Source organism: Tympanuchus pallidicinctus, unplaced genomic scaffold, assembly GCF_026119805.1.
Source record: "Tympanuchus pallidicinctus isolate F22 unplaced genomic scaffold, pur_lepc_1.0 scaffold2, whole genome shotgun sequence".
Classification (NCBI taxonomy): Eukaryota; Metazoa; Chordata; class Aves; order Galliformes; family Phasianidae; genus Tympanuchus; species Tympanuchus pallidicinctus.
In genome coordinates, this window is record NW_026294721.1 from 31984533 (window position 1) to 32000696 (window position 16164).

The following is a 16164-nucleotide window of genomic DNA, read 5'->3' on the forward strand; positions in this document are numbered from 1 at the left end:
GACAGATACAGATTGTTCTTTGTCATCTGTACAACAGTTGTTATTTTCAGTTGGTTTACTGACTGAACCACAACATGGATGTCCATAAAGATCAGGAAGGTAGAATTACTCATTGAGATTCAGAGCAGCAGATAGGAGTAAAATAAAAGGACACAAGAGCTTTGGAAATATTCTAACTACTTGCCTCCCACAGTATTGTGAAAGAACTTAAATATTCTTAAGCCAAGCTATGAAAGGTTCCTTTCAGAGTTGATCTCTACCTGGCATGAACAGCAATGGCAGCAGACACGGCAGCAGCAGCCATACGCTTAATTTTTGATCTCTGCTTGAAAGGAGAAAAAACTGGAACAGGAGCAGGTCCAAGCTTGGCCAGACTTCCTGAAGGACTTCCCAGAAATTCTGTTCTAGCACACAAACTTTGAACCAACAGAGAAAACAAAGAAAGCAGAAAAGATTGACAGAGAAACAGTATAATACTATATAGCATTAACTACTGGAAAGCGATGCTACCATAGGTTACCAGCTCTCAAAGATCTCAGGGCAATGTGTTAGCAACTTGAACAGTAACACAGGAAACAGCAATTCTGGTTTTACCTACAAATAAGTTTCCACTCATCAAGTCAGAGATCAGCATTTACCAGCCCTTCAGTTGCCCATTCTAGGCTACGCCTCACCCTTGGCTTGTTCCCACTGAACCCTCTGCCCATGACTGATCTCATTCTCCATGGGTTGATGGAAAAAGTCCTGGAAGTCAATTAGCTCATTCCATGTTTTCAGAATAAATAAACATAAAAACATTGGGATATTCACTGATACAACTTCAGCACACTTCTCCCACCCCTTAGTATTTCCCCTAATTATTATCTAGTTGGAAGGAACATGAAGAGGCAAAAATAACACTGACACCAAAATCAGCTCTACACTGGTGATATTTAATTCAAGCTCTGTTTTAAAATTTCAAGATTACCCACAGAATTGCTGTGTATTTTTTAAATCACTTCAAAAAAGACTCTAAATACCTCCATTTATACAACTACATGATACAGTGTGTCTTGGATTTACATGTACAAATCCTGCCTGAAAATGCTGTATACAACCAAGGAGTCTGCCATAGCTATGCCTTGAAAGATTTACCTTGTGTGACTTATGGACGATTTAGACTGACAGCTTGAGATATTACCAAAAGCATTTGTTTCGGAAGTAGGCACAGATGCATCATGCCTGCCCAAAAGCAGTAGGAGAAAAAAAATCATAAATCAGACACTAATTATACTTCTGGAGATGCTAACTAAAGCTCAGGAGAAGTTCATTTAAGGATTTCTACAAGCACTCCTTAGTCAATAAAAAAAACAAGTATAGTTCAATATCTTTGATTATTAATTCTAGCATGCCAATCTGCATGTTACAAAGGTCAAACAAATTGTTCATTAAAATTGAATGAACCCAGATACACAAATCTCCATTCTTATATCCAGTGTCCACTCCAATAAAGCTTCATTGTTTAATTCTTCACCCTCTTTTGAGAAGGAGTAATGGTGGAAAAGAGGGAAGCTATCTTTCCCTACTGGTAACTAGTAGGAAAATTAACATTCTGCCACTTCTCAAGTCAATGCTTGTACTCTGCTCCAGAAACTTCTGGTTACTGGACAATTTAGAAATGTACATTTTATGACAGAGATGACAAAACTTTGCTGGGAAGGTGAATAACATCATCAGCTTCCTAGAACAGTTACTTTCCTATCAACTCTCCAATCTATAACTTTATCTTCCCCCATCTGAAGGTCACTCTAATTTCTGATTTACTTTATCAATTTTTGCTTAATAGCTATTCCAATTGCTAGTTGCTATATTAATCTCCAGAGCACCATGAGAGTCAGGAGGTGGCTGAGGACTGCTCCAGCTTGACAGTATTAACATAAAAAAAAAAAAAAAAAATCAGATTAAATCATATATTAAAATAAGGCTTTGATTGTGACTCTTAACAGTGGGTATCCTTGTACCTGGCAGGACGAGGAGGCACAACAGGAGTCGCTTCCACAGATGGGGCTGCAAAAGGTGGCTGCATGGCCGTAGGGGTGGGCAGAGGGGGCTCTGGGGTCTGTGTAGCCACACTGCACTTTGCAGGGAGAGGAGGCTCTGTGCCAGAGGTCCTTGGCAAAAGGACTGATGCATCAGGAGAGGGCAACTCCACAGTTATTTCCCTAGTTGATGTTAATTTGATAAAAGGTAATTGTAATGAGAATACATGCGCATAATTTCCCATCTAATTTTTAAATACTGAACAGTAACACACAATTCCATCTAGTTGGTGTTCCTGCATCCTCTGTTATAAAAACAAGTGAGTAGCTCTTGAGAGTTTCTTTTTCTTCCCCAGGAATAAAATATTAATCCTTTGGAAATTAGACTATGCTGAAATGCATTCTTTGGAGCATATTTTTAGATGAAGTTTGAAAGCTTAAAACTAGTCTTGCTTAACCATGGAGAGTTGAACAGAGAGGATACTGATGAGGTTCAACCAGAGCAAGCAGAGTCCTACATCTGGGGAGAAATAACCACAGGCATCAGCACACAGTAGCGGTTGACCTGCTGGAAAGAAGCTCTGCAGAGGATAATGTAGCTGTCCTGGTCACCAACAGGGTTGGCTGTGAGCCAAGAAGACCAATGCTCTCCTGGATGCATTAAAAGATGAGTGGCCAGAAGCAGTACTAGGGAGGTGAACCTCGGGGTGATAAAGTGGTGGAACAACTTGCCCTGAGAGACCATGGAATCTCCTTCACTGTAGATATTCAAACCCCACTTGGATGCTTTCCTGTGTATCCTGCACAAGGAAACCTGCTTTAGACGGATCTCAAGAAGTCCCTTCCAACCCCCATGAGTCTGTAAAAAACTCTTTGGGTAGTTCTAAGTAATTACTCAAAAATATATAATACACTTGAAAAAGAGCACAGTCTGCATACTAGAGACTCTATCTAGTGTAAGGAGATACCACTTTAGACACTGTGGCTACTTGGCTGCTGGTGTTTAAAATCTGATTAGTTGCAAGGGGATGAAGTTCACACTTGAGTAAGGCCTCCAAAGGATTCTCAAACAAAAGTCTACTGAAGTTAAAAAAATAAAAATAAAAACAAAAAACAGAAGGACATTATTCTTATTAAAGAAAAGCAACATTTTCCCCCATATTTAATTTCTTCCTGCTTGTAATGAAAGCAAGACAACCATAAAAGATCTGGCAGTTGTGGTTCAGGTAGCCTGGGACATCCCCTTTCCCCCAGCCTGACACTCACTTCTCAACTAAATAAGCAGCTCCCATCTTTGCAAGGTTCCTTTTTTACATGATGACTACAGATGAGGCAATTTGTTTAGGAAAATCAATGTAGAAATGTCAGACCTGACAAAAAGGTAATCTGTCGGACTTTAGGGAAGTACAGAAGCAGATAAAACAATTCACAACAAATGCAGAGCACGCAGATTCTGGCCTTTTCTGTAATTGCCCTCAAGTAGTTCATAACTTCATAAAACATCTTTGTAGAGCTTCATAAGTCATAAAAAGGAACTTGAAATATAAAAGGAGAAGAGAAATGAATAGCAATGGGGATATGCTCCAAAAGGAGAGCAAGCAGTCTCCAAATTTTATTCAGACATACATACTTACTGCATTTCCATTTCTCACTTACTTTGGCAGCAGTTAGAAAAGGAATAAGGAATGACTTTTGGAGTTTCTGTAGAGAATATTGTTGGCTCTGCACTAATCAGAATATACACAACAAAAATCTGGATTAATACCTTCTACTTATTGCTAACTCTGACTATCAGGAATAATTTCATTAATGAAAGGATAAAGTAGGTCTGTAAACTTATAAAAAGTTTTTATATAATACAGTAATCTAACAATTTGCTGGCACTGGTTCTGCTTTATATTAGTTTTATTTCTCAGGAAGTGCCAGATTCTGTGGTCTGAAGTTACAGAGTCTGAAGTTGCCAGGATGACCATTTAAGGTGATTTTTTGAAACTTCCTGGAAAGGCTGTAACTGCTCCTAAATATTTCATTGCTGTTAAGCTTATAGGAGGATATTGCATATATGATATTGAGTAATAGTATGCTATAAATTATAGTAATTGGCTACATTGCCATATATCTACTTTAAGCTTTCATTAAAGACGTAAAACTACAATTAAAAAAAGCATTATGTTTTATACAATGGAGTCTGCTTCATAAGCAGAGAACCTAGCTGTAATCCAGTAATCGCATCCAGGCCCTTCTTACATTTCATAGCAAGATCTTTCTCCTTCTTGGTGGTTTGGTAGTGGGTGGTACAAATCACAGAGTTTCAGCCAAGAAAAGACAGAGCCCATTAGGAAAATAAATATCTATGCTAGTCACTGACAGTAAATGCAGGGCTTTAGAGGCAAAAAACAAGTCTACTGACTTTTGGATGGACCACATCTGCATTATTAAAAATCTGATAATGGCACCATGGATTTCTGATAGTTGCCACTTTAAAAAATATAGGATTACTGGAGACAAGTTTTGGATGTACTCTCAATCCTAAAGAGCATTGTAAGTAGCAACACTGATTCAATAACAAAATATAAACACCAAATATAGTTGCTATACAAATTATCTCAACTTGAGAAAAAAAAAAACTCTGTGGTTTTATCAAGTAGTTTACAATCTCCTTCCCACATTCAATTCTAATTCTTCTGTCTCCAGCTCATTCCAAGCAAGAAATACTAATCTACTTTTTTACTGCTTGCATAAATACTTCAGCTCTCACCCTCAACCAGATTTTCAGATTAAATACAGTTACAATAACTTTGCCTCAGATTAATATGCTACCATTGTACCTGTTTATCAGTGTATAAATTTCCCTCTTAAATGCTGCATGTGATATTTGAAATGAGCTAATACTAGGTGAGAAAGAGGGGAAAAACTATCTCAACATACTGAAATGTAGCTGCACGCACTCCGGTGAGGAACAAGTAGCATAGTACCTAACACATCAGTAGGCAGCTGCTAATGGGCTGCCAAACATTACTGTAACTAAACTAAAAATAAAAAAAAACAAACCCTGAAATTTGAAATACTTGTGCCTGTAACAATCTCTGCAGCAAAGCAGAAAGTAGCACCCGTGCAGTACACATTCTGAAATGTTAATTGCTCAGCCTTGTACAGAAGTAATCTAAACTTCTACTCTGACAGCACTGTCTGCAAGGATACAGCGCTGTACCCTATGCAGTTGTCAGATCTCAGGATGCCTTCCAAAAAAAAAAAAAAAAAAATTAACAGCCATTATGCATTTTGTAAAAAGCTGTCACCCATGTCTCTCTCAAAGAACAGAAACAACTGAGAAAATGCGTATCCTATCATCATTTTTTTCTCCGAGAGCACAGTAACTGAGTACAAATGTTGACAAGAATCCGTCTTTACTTTCGTGTTCAAATATTAGTTTTATTTCTCAGGAAGTGCCAGATTCTGTGGTCTGAAGTTACAGAGTCTGAAGTTGCCAGGATGACCAAAAAAACTAATATTTATTTTCCTTCAAAGAGGAAAATAAAATAGAAGGAAAAGAAAGAGATCCACATTTTGCTTAGAACTGCGATACACAATCTATCAGAAAATGCAATGGACCTTCAATAATAGCATTAAAAAAAAAAAACCTCTAATCACTGTCACAAGACCTAGATCCAATCATGATCTCCAAAATATCAAGAATAGTGCCATTGAAGCTATCCAAGGCCAATGACAGAAAATTTGCCAGTTTGAGCTGTTAAGCGATTCAGGGAAAAAAAGCAGCCCCACTGGCAATGTATCTATAGCTAGATAGAAACTAGACTTTCCCTTCCTAAATTTCAAATAACTGCCTTAAGCACTGTGTCATATTTGTACAAATATCCACAAAATTGTTCATGAATCTGCTTAGCATTTTTTTTTCATTTCTCTTCTCCATTCCTTTCCTACCATTTCCAGGAATGTCGCTAATGAATGGCAGATTAAAAAGACATGTTTAAGTGCATGACAGACAGCTCTCCTTCCCACAGGATAATGAAATCTGAAAGATTTACCTCCCAGGAGCTGTTGCATCAATGTGTTCACTGAGTCTGAAAGACGGGACACTGCCAGGGGAGGACTCTGCTATCGGCAGAAAAGTGGCTGCAGACTCTGGTCTAGCATCATTTTCACTCCATTCACAATAAGAAAACATACAAAGATTTTAAATCCATACTGAAATAGTGTGCTGGACAGGATACATAGTGCTTCAAAACGTTAGTGAATTGTAAAAAGAAAAAATCGCTGCAGTTTATAGTGAAATAAAAATGGTAGATAAAATGATGCACAATACTCCTAAGAATTGTCACACTTTTAGTGAAGGGTGAGAAGCATCCTGCTGCTTATCAAGACAGAAAGCTAAGCAGTATTTTCCACTGATAAATATGGAACATCACATTATGTGATGAAAAAGTTTTTAGGAAATGCAGGAAAAGAAACAGTCAAAAATGCTGGTGGTACTCACTCCCCAATGTACTCCCCGAGTACATCAAATATTTACTGTTTGATGTGACTATTTAGGATTCTAGTTTTATGAAGATCACAGTACGCATTTCAGCCCCCCCACCCCCTCCTTTTTTTTCCAGACAAGAAAATAATCCAGAAAATACTGTAATGGTGGATCTCTACTTAAAGAAAAACACCCACCAGAAATCTTATTGTAATATAAAAAAGTAAAAGTGAACAATCACAAGCTTAGAGCAGATTAAGGTAGCCACATGAGTTTGTTTCATTTTATTTATTTGAATTAGCATGCAGAACTAAGAATCTTAATAAAGCAGGGACCCATCCTAAGTGCTGAAAATTAAAGAACAGATACCATAGGAAAGATCAGGGAGCAGACCTTATAGGAACTAAAGATGTTGATGGAAATTCTGGTACAGATGGTATCTCCAAAGCCTGGGTGACAGTGGAGCTTTTGCTCATATTATATATATATACTCATCTGTTTTATTCACTTAAATATCCCTAGGAGCAGCAGTTTAGGGAGAGACAGTAATACTTAAAAGCCCATGTGGCGTTTGTCTTGGACAGTGTCCATAAAGCTGTAGTATTGAGTTGTGATATTTGTCAGTAGATTACTGATGGAAGACAAGTTTCTATGCCATTTTTTGTTATGTTCTCTCTTTTAGGTGATCATTCATATTTAAGCCAATTCATTTATATCAAAAACATCTTCAAAATGTTTTCCTGATGCATACCAGGAAGATGTGAGCTAAGGCATGTCATCCACATCCAAATGGAAAAGCCGTCAATTATTTTGGAAACAGTAACAAAGCCCAAAATCTTTGGTGTTGTGTAATGGGGACACTGGGAGAAGAGATAACAACTTCATAGTACTAAATGAAATATGTTTTACATGTTCATATTACGTTTTTGGGGACTAGTTTTTTGTTACTATGAATTCATAAAAATATACAACTTTAGGTAGCCTTACTCAAACCATACTCATACTCAAAATAGACAGACTGTGATTGCCTATGTTTACTTGTAATTAAAACAGAGACTTCTATGCTTTGGATTGTCCAGGGAGGCTTTTTCACTTGTGTCTAACTAAAGTAACTCATCCTTCAAATGAAGGAAAGCTCACTAACTCTCATTCAGGAATATCTTCCAAACACAGAAATACTCAAAGGCCAAAACCATTCTATCCTTATGAAAAATACTTCACCGAGAATCTAAGTGATAATCTCTCGTGATTTTCATTGTAATGATAGCCTCAGAAACTCCTGTTTTCTTTTTCATTCATAAAAAATTTTTTAAACCAAGCATAATAATTTTCTCACACAGTTTCACTTTCCTAAATCAATACACAATATTCTGTTAATTGATTACATGGCAGTGTATGTGCTCTTCAGTAACATATAGTTTTAGTAACATAGTACTTGGACAACTGAGTTATGTGGTAAAGACAAACTGATTGGCACTTCTCATCAAAACAGCCTTCAGTGAAATTATTGAAGTACTTTCCCCATTCACCCCTAAGGAGTTAAACCAAAAGGTGTGTAATAAGTGAGATGCCTTAGTCTGTCATTACTGGTGTAAATATAGTTGTACTCTATGTTGTGCAATGTTATGCATTCGTATCAGTGATTGTTAGCAGTAGATAACTTGGCTGTTACCTGAGCTCTCCATTCTCTGTTTTTTTTTCCCTAAAGATAAAGTGACAAATACAGTAAGATACTATACTGTATATCAGTATAAACCACCTGGAAAGGAAATATAGGCATAAAATATCTTCATTAAATGTGTCAATCCCTTTCAGTTTTCCAACTTGTGCAATGAAAACAAAAACAACCAAACAAAAAAAATCCCCCAAAACCCCACCACCCATTTCTACATAAGTGCTTTCTGTGAATATCAATCTGTTTACAAGACCAATTTCATAAGAACAACTTTTAGATAAGCTTCAGAAACTATAAGCAAATTGCAACAATTCTCATGAAACGCTAATGAGCAATTGGGCTTGTATACATGCCTCACAATTCCCATATGAGGGTTGAAACTTCTGCGATTCAAAAAAATGTAGCATTTTTGATGATGGTGAATTTTACTTAATGGTGATGGTAAAGTTTACTTAATTGAATTCTTACTCCTGCAGTCACACAAAAGGTCAATCATTTTATCAGTTTCTGTAAATCTTGTATCAATTTTGAAAACACAAAAAAAAGTAACACATTTCAAATATGATTATAAGCTCTGGTACTTTGAAGCTTTCGTAGAGTTCAGAGAGTTTCTAGGCATACTAGCATGGATGTGATTGTTCCTCTTGCTACAGTTGGTGAAGGTGTAATGAATTTACAGCTCTTTGCATGAGCAGACTACTCGAGGAGTCCAAGAGACTCAAAAGAAAAGAGACATCACTACGTTAAAAGCAACTTTTATTAAAATACTCTTCAAGCTTCAGAAAGCATAAATTAATGAAGTGTAGCTACTATAATACATTATTTTACAGGAGAACCACAGAGCCATGAAGCTTTTATAAACACTAGAAATCCTAAGAGCTTCACTCTGAAATAAATAAATACTACTGTCTTGTCTTGTTCTTGTTAGAAGCTATGTATTGAAGCTCTTACAGGTAAGGTACACAGCAACATTCTGCTTGTTTTCTTCTAGCTTTTCTAAAATATGAACAGTTCACTATAAGCTGCAGAATCTTTATATTTAGCTTGCACTTGTATTGGCAACTGGCAACCGTTTTTTATTATTACTACTTTCATTCGATTAAAAGCAGTCTTCTTGTTCTACTTTGTAAAACATTTACAACCACTCTAAATTTGACTTGCTGAAAATCTAATGAAATCCAAGACAATTATCCTGTTAAGTACCACAGTCTGAAGTAAATGCATTCAGCCCTCTTCTTCCTCTTCCCCTACCCCTAAATCAAAGTAATACCATTTCACATTCTCTCGTTCACTGTTTTCTGCTAACAACCTACAGTAACTCAAACTTAGCAATGCAAATGACTCTTTCGAGGCAAAAAGAACTGCAACAGTCATCTTCTCCCCCTCACTGGGAAACCCAAGTTGTTCTGTGATAAGTATGTGTTTGTTTTTTTTGTTAACTAGTGACTAGCACAAAAACATTTTCATCTCAGTTTTTATACATCAGTAGGAAAGTGTTAGAAAAGTATAGAAAAGGCTAGAATTTCTCTCTTAGTGAGGCTAATGAAATACATTTTCTACTTTATTTTTGCAAAGCAGATGGAAAAGAAGAAAGGAAGTGTTTGTATTTTGCTTTTTGCAACTTGGGTAAAATCACTGGACATTAAGAACACGTGCTGAGACTTCATGGTGCCAGTCACGTAATTTTGTATATTTGGGGCTAAAGACGTGGATGGGGAGCTTTTCCCTGTGGAAAGAAGTGACAGAAGAAAAATAAGAAAAAGAGAAAGAAAGAAAGTTTATCTCAAGCAGTTGCACAAGTGGGCATGCAATCTCCATGCACTACTTCTATCCATACATCTCCTTCCTGTCCTTCAAACTGTTGCCTCCAGTGTTAGATAATGCCAATAGGAAGACTCCCAACTGCACAAACAGTAAGATTTAGCTACTGCATCGTCCTCGTATCAAACAGCACTTATCCCAAACCAAGGAGACAGCTGACCCTCATTCAGACTAGAACAGTAATATTTTCCAGCTACATCTTGAAACCCGATACACACTTGCAAATCAAAAATGCCTGGTTAGATTTAGAAAAAGAAAACATGTTGACAAGCTGACCTTGCACAGAAAAGCAAAACAGCCCAATTTTTTGGAAAAGCTCAAACCTCTGCACAAATATTAATACTGGACTGTACAAACAGGGATTTTAAAAGGTTGGTCTATACAGAAAGATCTTGATTTTTACATGCTGAATTACAAGGCAAAAGCAGCAATATTTTAAAAACACTCAAACTTCACACAAATGCAAAAGTAACACTACCAGTTATAAAATAAGACATGCAAAGTATTAAAGTAATAATGTAAAACATTGACTCACTTAGACTTCTTTGAACCTTCATGTTCTGGTTCTTTCACTGCAAGAAAACAGAAAAATTTTACTTCCTAAGGCACAAAACAGCACTGCCAAACACAGAGATTCTTCCCTGTGCCAAAGTATTCACCCCAGCAGGAAATTACAACAAGTCATGTTTGGATTCCTCGATTCTAAATGCGCTCTATGGGAAATGAGATATGTCTATAAACTCAAAGAGCCCCTTTGCCAGCACAATTACTGTAAAGTGGTTCTGCTGGTCTCTGTCACGTCTTTTGGCCCGCTGTCCATGTTGGCATTGAGAAAGTAAGAGAAAGGGAGTTAAGAAAGAGTGGGATTTTGGAGGCAACTCTTATGGACAAACATCCACAGGGTTTGAATGAGGTGAAATTCAAGCACCTGTCTGTAAGGCTATGACTCATCAAGGTGCTAGAGGGCTGCAGGCAGAATAACAAAATCTCAGCCTGGTTTTAAGTTTGGCAAATGTAGTTGCAACCACATCTTTGTAGTATTTAGTAAAGTGATTATCAATACTAGATCAGAACACATATATTGATATTGAGTTCTCATTCTGACAGGGACAGAAATCAAAGAAAGATAATAATGCAATACTAGACTAGTACAACACAGGACTATCAAACAAACTATTAACTGTCTGAATTCAGAATGGTGTATCACACAAAGACACTAAACCTCATTCAGTGAGATATTCTCATTGGTCTCTAGAGTAATTCTGCCAGAGAACTGATAGCTGATTTAATCAAATCTGTCCCCAGGGAGGGAGTCCACTTTACTCACTGCCTTTATTTTATTATTATTAAAATATTCACTTATCATTGCACTAGATGAAAAAAAGCAGAAAAAAATGAAATTATCAACCTTTCCATAAGCTATCTGTCTGAACATGACAGACATCAAACCTTCTGACACAATTTCTAATAACTTTTATATAATTTTACAGATATCAGCCAATAAACCACAACCAAGAGCATAAAGAGAAATTCAAGATCCACCATAAAATTATGTGACTGGGAAAGATCTTCTCTGCATTTTCAGTTTCAATCTACAATAAATATAGACATATTATATCTTAAGTAGAGGATGAAAACATGCCCCAGGAATAAACTGAGGAGCTATGGAATTGTGCTCCTGAGTAGTTAAATCATTACAGATTGCATACCTTCGTATAATCATCAAAGATTTTCTAAATGCCTGAAAAAAGCTTTAGTTTTTCTCTCCACTTTCTGAAGTACTGCATTTGAAGAGAAGCAGTGCCATTTTGGTTGTGCAGAATGAGAAAGAATGGCAAATACATATTTGCCAACTATTTTAGGAGTAGAAAAAGGTAACTTTAATATCTATCTAGAATGTATTGTTACTCAAATCAATAAGAAGTAATGTCTACTAATGCATATATTTTAAGTAACCTAGGAATTTGAAGAGTTCTATAAAAACAACTTCCTACTATAGTCTTCTGAAACTGTCTTCTGCCTCCTTGATTTATTGTCCAAGAGGAGAAAACTAGTAAGTGTGACTGAACCACCTTATTATTTCCCCCACCAGCTTTAAAAAACACCTATCTTCCCGCAGCCTTTAATTTTATTTCCTCATGAAGCTACTCACTATGATCAGTGCCGGTGATCTGGGCAAGGATGCGAAAAGAGCGTGACTGGGTAGTGCCTGTCCGGGGATGCCAGTCTTCAGTGTCTTCGATCAGCCGCTTCTTGCTGGCATCGCTGTGAGTAGGGGTGTGGTAGAACTCCGTATAGGTATCCACAATGTGCTTCCGTGGTGGGCTGTGTTTAAGAGAGAAGAGAATATCAGCTAAAAGCTTCTTCAAGAATCATCTAGGTTAGGGTAACTACAAAGACATGGGCAGGTCTGGCTTTTCACAGCATTTAAAGTCAACTTCTGAGTTCGAACATAGCAGTGAGCTCTACAAACACATCTGAACACAGACTCATTTCTCTGAACAAAAATACAATTTGATAACTATTCTAATCCAAATAAAATATTTTATTTTGTATCATTACTGGAACATTTGAAACTGTAAAAGACAGTATTATCAAGATACATATTTAAACATTTACCGTTTGGGTGGGGTTTTCCTTGGAGATGACAGAATAACACAGCAAGAAAAAGTTTTCCCAGTGTAAACAGGAAAAAGAGAAAAAAGAAAAGAAGAAATAAAGTAAGAAGTTTGAAACAAAAACAGTGCAGCTAGTTATTCTACTGAATTAATTTTGGGGGAAAGTATATTGAAAGGGCATTGAAATAATAGGTGAATATGCTTGTTTTAATAAAGTCCAGTAGTCTATTCACTTATCAAGTGTTCTGGACAAACTCTTCCCTTCATTCACAGGAGGCAAAAAACTGCACAGGGCCACCCACACACACAAAGTCTTTTGCAATTGGTATGACCTGGATCATAGCTGGATGAAAGTGTAGGTAAACATGCTCTAAAGCACAACGGGAAGCTACAGAGTCTTGATACCCTCACCAAAAGTAGAAGAAAATGGGGTAATGATTTTTATCTGAAATGTTTCTCCTCAGTATGTGCTATTATATGACCAACCCCTGAACAGTAGACTTCGGTGAATACAGGATTCTGAAGCCTTACTTTAAGTAACTGATCCAAAGAAAATGTAACGACACTGATTAGCTTAAGAGCAGGTAACAGAAAATTCCTACTACATATATTATTCCTAAATTCCCTATTAGTTATCTCAAAGCATTAATATCTCAGAACCTATACCTGTACTCTTTTTTTTTTTTTTTTTTAAACAAATTTTATAAGAGATGACCTGTGCAAAACTAGCTCCTAAGAAATTATAATTCTATTAAAAATAATAATAATGAAATAAAAACAACCCAACCCTTTAAAAGTTACTCCTATTTTTTTGCTACTACTTACTGCATCATTAATGTCCGAAGTGCTTTTGGTAAAGATTAAAAATGTGAATGAGAATTTTGTACATTATTAATTGCCATCAGGAAATAATTAGATCTGTTCAGTGGAATGCATTAACAAATACTTCAGCTTAAAAGAACAGACAACATTTGAATGATAGGAAACCTATCATTCAAAATTACAGCAAAAGATTGCATTTAAGGACACACAGCATTAGTGAAAGAAATGTGCCTCACCAGGTTACTACAGAGGGAGGGGTATAGGAACAAGGACAGTGGCATTTCCAGTTTGGAGTAAAGTAAATCCAAAGAAAGTGAAGTAAAGCAATAAAACAGTTAATAGTGAGAATCAAGTCTGAAAACTAAAGCAGTACTTAAAGACATAGCATTACATGGAATTGTAATTATTTACATGCTGTAATAGCATTAGAATAATATTACTGACTGCATTCTAGCAACTGTCACAGTGAATTAAGTCCTTCATATTTGATGATAATGGCATCAGAATTAAAATATCCTGCTGATTTCTCTCCTTTTACTTTCTTTCTTATGGCTTAATGGTCTACTAGTAATGAGCCACTGAGGCACGAGGTGGTGCCAGAGGCAAAGGAATATTCGATGAGGCAGACTGAGCCTTGACTCATTCTTGAGGCAAGAGAAGAAAAAAATAAGCCAATAAAATCACAATAAGTCATAATCATATTCCATGTCATTCTTAATTTTGTGGTATGAATTCAACATCTGGCCTTTCATTCCATACTCCTCAGATCATTTTCCCTTTTATACTGTATTTCATCATTCACCGGTTGTGTTGCTGACACCAACTAGCTATAGGTGCATCAAGAATCTATCAATACACACAAACACTGCACAAATGTTTTGTGGAATAGTTTTAAAAAATACTGCCGTTTAACACAGTGAAAAGCAAGATCACATCATGTCCAATGCAGACAAATCATTTATTACACTAAGTAGTTATAAGGAAGCTGAAGCTGTTTTGCCAAAATTTTAAATATAAAACTCTGCAAGAGTTTTATATAATATTGTTTTGTTTGCAAAACAAAAATACATGCTGGTTATTCCAACAACAAAAAAAAAAACGACCATAATTCAACTCCAGTGCTGTTGATACTAACTTTGTCATTGTTGTTATCTGCAAGGGAAAAAAGGTATTTGACTTGTTAATACATTCTCTGCTTCTTGAAATATTACAGGATCTTCCAAATCCAAGTTCTGGTAGTCACATAAAGAGTCAAAACTTAAACCATCAAGAGAACCTATAAAGGAAAAATTTAGCCCACCTGAACTTAAACTGAGTGAAGTCTATGAACATCTTACCTTTTTTAAAGCAGCAGGCACATTTTCATGTGAGAGTTGGCAAGAAAGTAACAACAAAATTTAATTGCATGTAGCCTAGTGAGGACAAATTGCTCTCTATTTATGCCAGGAGTAAACAAGGAAAAACAAAACTTCCTGAAGTGAAGGCAAATAGTTTATATACCAAACATTATTTGAGGGAAGTGAGAAGGAATGAAGGAAAAAACAACTTCTGAGTATTAAGCTAAGTCTGAAGAATTCTACTTGCTCAGCAGTGCTACCTATGAGCAAGATGCAAGTATACAAGAAGTAAAATGGAATTTATTTCAGACTGATCAATAATTTAAAGCCTTCACTATTATATCACAAGTGTCAAATTCCACATTAAATGGGGTTGTGGTTTTACATAACAAACTTACATTTCTACAGTGATAGTTAACTAAGTAAAACAAAGTCAGTCACATAGCTGTAGATGAGCATAATCTCTTTAATATTTCTTTACTTGTTTCCTATTTCAGGATTGCAAGGCTAGTATTTAATTCTTACTTAAACTGAGTTACAGACTTAAAGCACTGTCATAGGGAAGATATAATACAGTTTAGCTGATTTTTGTTGTTGTTGTTCCTTTTCCTCTGCAAACGTCTTCAAGATTGCCCAAACTAGATAAGCAAGGCTGGCAGCAAACAGGAATTTCTCAACCTACCAGCCTCAGTCAGTATTATTCACCCATCTCTAAACACAAGGCAAGGAAGGTATCAGCATGCATTCAGTCATTCTATCTTGATTGTTAAGTGCTTACACCTCCAGCACTTCCTTCCAGAAAACTTAATTTTGTTGCTACTGTTCAGCTTTTTCAATACCAATTACTACTTTTGAATGCTCCTTACATACTATTCGATAAAGACACATTCCTGGGAAGACAAAGACAGTCTGGCAATGTGTATTCAAGAAGCAAGTCCTTGGGATCTCCTGCTCTCGTCCTATCACTAAGCACTATGGATTCCTTCCATCATCTGTTAAAGATCGGCCTTGAAGGCACCATGACAACAGAGTAATATAAAATCCATATGGGCAGCATTATATAAATATGCATATGGAAAATATTTGTACTGCAATTTTAGGGGAATAGGCGCCTAAGTTTTCCTTTCCAGGAGATAATTACTTGAAACTGTGATCTTTTATTTTAGCTGATATGGATGGCTACTTTTCTGCAGATTTCCTCATATACTCAGGCCGAGAGGAGATTGGATGAGATGTGCATCAGGCCTCGCCCTTTCCCTTCGAGGAATGGGAAATACTAAGTTTTAGGCTTCATGTTCATGAAATTGAAGATAAGTCAAGAAAAGTCAAAAAGCAAGAAGACAGTCATCACAATCAATGCTGAAGGTCAACAGTCCTTCTTGCCAGGCGGCTC

General features: G+C 36.4%; 1 protein-coding gene across 12 annotated transcripts in view; it reads right to left on the reverse strand.

The window, feature by feature from the left end:
- The window catches only part of PDLIM5 (PDZ and LIM domain 5), a 116541-nt gene that overhangs the window by 36865 nt on the left and 63512 nt on the right, over positions 1-16164 (reverse strand). For 8 of the 12 annotated variants that reach the window (XM_052682115.1, XM_052682110.1, XM_052682111.1 and 5 more), the window contains 7 exons: positions 12147-12319; positions 10530-10566; positions 8171-8200; positions 6065-6181; positions 2001-2201; positions 1135-1221; positions 261-416 (listed from right to left, as the gene is read on the reverse strand). In XM_052682115.1, coding sequence (XP_052538075.1) covers positions 261-416; positions 1135-1221; positions 2001-2201; positions 6065-6181; positions 8171-8200; positions 10530-10566; positions 12147-12319 — 801 coding nt within the window. Of the gene's footprint in view, positions 1-260; positions 417-1134; positions 1222-2000; positions 2202-6064; positions 6182-8170; positions 8201-8912; positions 9900-10529; positions 10567-12146; positions 12320-16164 lie in introns of those variants that run through there. The other 4 variants (XM_052682122.1, XM_052682121.1, XM_052682120.1 and 1 more) reach the window with 2 other exon arrangements.